At 37.0% G+C, this 6,000-nt stretch overlaps 1 protein-coding gene across 1 annotated transcript in view; it reads left to right on the top strand.

Annotated features, from left to right (window-relative positions):
- The window catches only part of LOC149246244 (FtsJ-like methyltransferase family protein), a 107,170-nt gene extending 105,331 nt beyond the window's left edge, over positions 1-1,839 (top strand). Inside the window, exons 9-11 of the mRNA XM_089457842.1 lie at positions 22-161; positions 377-506; positions 601-1,839. Of these exons, the coding sequence (XP_089313968.1) occupies positions 22-161; positions 377-506; positions 601-1,650 (1,320 nt within the window). The 3' untranslated portion in view covers positions 1,651-1,839. The remainder of the gene's footprint in view (positions 1-21; positions 162-376; positions 507-600) is intronic.
- Positions 1,840-6,000: the final 4,161 nt, after the last annotated feature.

A 6,000-nucleotide genomic window follows, 5' to 3' on the forward strand; every position in this document is an offset into this window, starting at 1 on the left:
CTGGATTTTATATATTTCTAGGCTAAGAAGGATCTATTGGTTGTGGATTCTCCAGCACAATCTGATGATCAGATTGATGTTGCAAGTGAAGATGAGGGTAATGGCCCAAAATCAGAAGACAGTGAAGCAAGTGACGTTGATTCTGATGAAGAGAGGAGGAGGTAATTTCTTTGATGTATGATGGAAGAATGTATTAAGCAGCATACTATCTTATATAATGAAGTTTTGTTGGCTAATTTGAGGCAACCATTTTTATAGATGAAGCATTCTACCTGGTCTTGCTTTTTATTTTCCATTTTTTGCATGGTAAAACATTATAGTCAGGGACTATAGAATTTCATCCTTTTTGTCTCTATTTGTTTTGTTGGTTGGGTAGGTATGATGAAGAACTTGAAAACTGTCTGGATCGAGCTTATGAGCGGTTTGTTGCTGCAAAAGAAGGCAGTACAAAGAAGCGAAAACGTGCAAAATTAATTAATGATGCTGCTGATAGCGAAGTCTGGAAGGTAGTGTGTTATGTTTGGAAATATAAGATTTTTGATTTTGTGCAAGCTTTTTGGATGAGGGAAATCCTAATATCCAATCTCTGTTTTCTTGCAGGACAATGGGACTTATCAGGATAATATTCATGAAGACTATTCGGATGACAGTGCTGAGGATGGTGAGGCCAATCCATTGGTGGTGCCACTAACTGAGGAAGAACAACCATCTAAAGAGCAGCTGACTGAGCAGTGGTTCAGTCAGGATCTCTTCACGGGTTTTCAAGACACCTGCAATAAGGAAGACAGTGATTCTGACATGTCAGAAGGAGGTCAAGATATCAAATCATTCCCAAAATCATCCGGTGAAAGAAGTGAGCCCAACAATAAATCCAACAAGAAGATTATTTCTATCACATCTGAGTCCAAGATTTTGCAAGACAACGGATCTGAGCCAGAGAGAGATGATGGCTTTGAAATAGTTCCTGCTGCATCTTCTGGCTCAAGTGATGAATCTTCTTCGGAAGATGAATCAGATTATGACACTGATTCCAAAGCAGAAATTTTAGCTTATGCGAAGAAAATGTTGAGGAAAAAGCAACGGGAAGAGATTCTAGATGCTGCCTACAATAGGTATACTTTTGATGATGAGGGTCTGCCGGAATGGTTTGTCAAGGAAGAAAAAATTCACTGCCAGCCTCAGAAACCCATAACAAGAGAGGAGATTGAAGCCATGAAAGCACAATTCAAAGAAATTGATGCTCGGCCAGCAAAGAAGGTTGCAGAGGCAAAAGCCCGTAAGAAACGGGTTGCAATGAAGAAGTTGGAGGGAGTTCGAAACAAAGCAAATGCAATATCTAATCAAACTGACATCTCCAATCAATCGAAAAATAAAATGATTGAGCGACTATACAAGAAGGCTACGCCTAAGAGACCCCAGAAGGAGTATGTGGTTGCCAAGAAGGGAGTACAAGTTAAAGGTGGTAAAGGAAAAGTAATAGTTGACCGTCGATTGAAAAAAGACTCGCGATCTAGAGGAATTGGTAGGCATGGTAAAAACATTTCCAAACAGGGGAAGACTAGAAAGAATCCTTCAAAAACTGGAACTTCTGGAGGTAAAAGACATGCGAAAGCAGGTCCTGGTGGAGGCAAATCAGGAAAAAGGATGTGATTGTATATGATAAGAAAAAATCAACGAGTTACAGATATTTCATGTCTTGATTGACTTTGTTTGAGTGAGGTGATTTTTCATTATAATATTAGCTCCTAAATTTTCTGGGTGTTGCAGCTGGGGGCCTATTTCTTACTCATTTCATCGTACCTGAATATTACCTTCATTCCTAAGCAAGTTTAAACACTATTATCGCTTCCATATTATATGCTTGCATTTGCAGCTCACCATGCACCTACGATGCACCTACGATGCTTTTTGCATCTTTAGTGAGTTGAAATTTTGACGAGAAGAGCGTCTCTCAATTGGTCACGAGTGTAGCTCTTACAGATTAACCTATTAGTTTCAAATCAACGGTTTTAATATAGTTAAACTTCGTTTTGTTAAAAAATATCGATTATTATCTTTCGTTGACAATCTGTTTGTAGATGTTTGAGAATTTAGATTAAAACTATGAATTCGTAAATGAAAATTAATCTATTGCAGCATTTATAATAAGATCCCTGTTCCTAAATAATGCTGTCTTGATTTGATGGTGTGTTGGAATTGTTGAAGATTCATTTTTTATCACTGGAGTTGGTGCATCAGAAGTAGCCATACAATGACGGTAAACATTTATTTTATGTGTCCCTGCAAGAAATCTATAAGTTCTGTCCCTTCACGGTTCGGATTTTTGTGTTTTCGATTCTTGAGCAATGTTTCCAAACAAAGAAAGAAAATCAGAGATGATAAAAGGGGATTTTCCTTATAATATGAATTGTGACCCGAGAGAGAAACAATAGTTTTATTCTAGGAAAAAGGGCATGGGTGAGTATATGGTGTTGGATGTGTATGCTGGCTTCCAGAAATATTTTAACTTGCTAATGTTTGATTTTAGACAGGTAAGAGAAGCAAACAAGAGTGAAATACCATGTTTAACATGGGTTTCGAAGCCTGGATGATGTAACAATGGCTTGAAATCTGAGAGATCAAAGAGTGACAAAAGTATGGTAATAGTAAAAAGGATGCAGATGGAAGTGATGGTTTCAATTTTCCATAAAGGTCTTGTTTAATTGTTCCGTGAATGGAATGTTTTTTTATACGCCCTTACATGTAATTGTCAGTGTCAGGCATTCGAAACTTGCACCACAGGATTATGCGAAGCTTATTAAAGTGTCAGAGTAATGCCCGTATTGATATAATAATACCTTATGTCTTGTTAAATCAATGGTGTGAATAATGTTGTTCTATGAATACAATACATTTTCTACACCCTTACCTGTAATTGTTAGTGTCACGCATGCAAAACTTGCAGCACAGGATTAACTGTAGCCTATCAGAGTTTTAGGGTAATGCCCATATTGATATAGTAATCCCTAAATGTCTCGTTGGGTCAACGGTGTCAATTTTATTCACGGATTAGACAAAAATAGTCAGGTTACCATTGTCTTGAGAACAATGTAAATATATGCTTTGTAAGAAGTCTTCCTTGCGGTGATGATATCATTCTTTGCTGTTTTGTGCATGTTTTTATGTTGTTGGTACAATTGTTCTGTTTTCTTTTGAAATAAGCTATTGTGAGCCAAAATGTAAATATTCACATTTCTCAATAATGGTGTTGATGCCAAGATAGCATCCTAATAAATTTGATCAATTCTCACCATGGGACAACAGAATAATGGGCTGTTATTAAATCACAGCCGATTATAGAAAGAGAGTAATTAGAAAACAGAGGCCCCGACCAGCAAGAGAGCAAAATCAATTACAAAGCTGATTATGTAATACTTAGATCAATATCCCGTCCATCTATTAATAGTTTCTTTGTTATTAATCTGTGGTACTAAATCACAAACTGAATAGATTATACCGAATAAACGTAATTACAAAGCAGAGGATATACTTGGGTTAACATTCCATGCATCCATTAACATTCTCTCTGAATTTACTTTGTGGTGTTCAATGGCAAACTGCATTTCTTAGCGTAGTCAGTTTACGTTCATCCCTTGTGAAGGCATGCTTTGCAGTGTAAACAATGCTTAATATTGATTCAATTATATTATGATTCTTGAAATTGATTATAAGTTTTATAAGATTATTATAGACATGTTTCTAGTGGTCAGAGCATGAAGGGAGATTATTTCAGTCAATGACGAATGAAAATTATGATAAAAGTTAATGGCTGTTAAGATTGTTGAAAGAAATAAAAGGGGTTATGACTTGTTCAATGGTTTGCATGTCAATATGATACTATTTTAGTTGAGTTTGAACATATCATATTTAGTTGAGTTTGGACATCCTGTTAACAGGGGTGTGTTGCCTCATTTAAACATAGTATTGGAGTATTTTTACTTTGAGAATGATTTGGAGTTAAGTATCCTTTATCTTTGTGTTGGGACAGAGAAATCTTTGCCTATTAATCTCATGCAATGGTTAGACATGGGTTGTTATACATAAGTTTGCTAGTAAAAGTGGACTTGAAGGACATTTGAAAGTACTTATGTGGGAATAGCTTGATCTAGATTATTTTATATTTCTATTTTATGTAATTGTTTGCTAAATTTTCATTGATCTCCTCTACTATAGTGGCTTGGGAGGCTTTGTTCCTTGATCTTCTTGTGATCAATCAACTTGAAAGTTCTTCTTGCGTCCATTTGTTGACTTTGTTTCTCTTCCACGGTCAACTGTATTCTTAAAAACTCTCATTTTTGTAATGGTTAATCCAACAACTAAAAGTTCCTTGACCTTCCCTACTATACTGACTTTTGAGATGTGAATAAATCAAGGTCACTGTCAATGGCCAAAGCTGAAACAGCTCTACTATCCCATTCATTTTATGGAGCATTAGAATTCTAGGATTTTTGAGCAAAGTCTGGTTCATTGTGAAGCAAAGTGAGTCCCATGTGTTATGCTTTACTAGTGAATTTATCGATCACCCCACCCACTTGTAAATGCTGATGTTTTCCGAACTTCCTGATATGCTTACATTCTTTTTAGATGCAAACAAGGACCCACTTGGGCTCATTGATTGTGTTTGGAGTGTTATTTTATTTCGATTTTAATGTGGTTTATCTTTCATATATTAGTTCATATATGTTAAAATTGGCAACTAGGGCCAAACTCCATGTGGGTCATCTTATTTATGGCCACTGATAATTTTCTTGGATTCTTCTTGTCGAGAGGTGTAGGATTGATCTAATGATCATCCAATTCCGACAAGTAGTTATGGAGATATGAATTTATTTGTATTTATGTGACAAATTGTCAAGGTCGACCAGCAGCGAAATATGTGGCACACATGCTCAACGTTTCATATAAATACAAGATAGGTTGAGGCATTATTCACTCATCTCATTTCACATTCTTCACTCTCCTTTGTTGATTGGGTTTACACACAAGGAGAATCTCACACGTGGGAAGGAGGACGTAGCAGGAGAAGGAAGGAGGACGCAAAAAGACGCAAAAAAGAGGATGCAGAAGCTGCAGATGGTATCTTTGACTAGCGTTGACTAGCGTGGACTTTTTAGGGCTGCGGTTTTGGTGTGGCTGTCTCTCCTAGGCAGGCCACAAATTCTCGCATGCAAATCGAGGCATTTTGAGCTCAAGTTTGACCAATGTTGATTGTCCTAATTTCTGGCAGTAGGTTGACTAAAGTTGACTGTGTTTGACTGAGTTTTTCGGACTGTTTTTGGGCTGCCTCTTCTTGCTGTTGGAGGCCGAGTTCACTGGGATATTGACCGAATAAATTGGAGGGCAATTCTATCTTGTTTGACCAACTTTGACTTTGCTGGTTAGGGTTTGCTGCTGTTATCATAAAATTACAGATTTATGTATTTGTACTATTTCTCTCTCTGTTGAACTATTGAAGATTATAGAAGAATTGATGAAAGCGTTTCCCCACATTAGGGTTTGTCCCAGACTAGCCGCCACATCTGGTGTCTCTTGTCTTAGTTTGTTTTCTGTCGATCTATTAATGTTCTATCAGCATTTTACTTTATGTTAATGTGATTGTTAAACAGTGGCTAATAAGAAGAATTTGAAGTAAATTGCTCTAAGCATAGAACATACCATAAATTAACATGGTATTAGAACTTGAGATGAAGACAAAGCCCAAGCAAGAGCAAGAGCAAGAGCAATCACTGAAGACTGTTGGAAAAAGTCTATAGACTCCATGGGTTCCTCATCACATTTCCCCGCCGATGATAAGCTCCGTAAGAAGTTTGACTATTACGGATGGAAGATGTCTCTTGATCTGACATTGGAAGAGAAGGAAGTGTTGGACCATGTGAGAGGCAAAATCATTGAGCCTCCATCAAATGCATCGGTTGTTGCAAGGAACAAGTGGACCAAGGGAGAAGTCAAAGCAAAAAAGAT

Source organism: Pinus tabuliformis, chromosome 7 (genome assembly GCF_031772625.1).
Source record: "Pinus tabuliformis cultivar Carrire ecotype Pingquan chromosome 7, CPIR1, whole genome shotgun sequence".
Classification (NCBI taxonomy): domain Eukaryota; kingdom Viridiplantae; phylum Streptophyta; class Pinopsida; order Pinales; family Pinaceae; genus Pinus; species Pinus tabuliformis.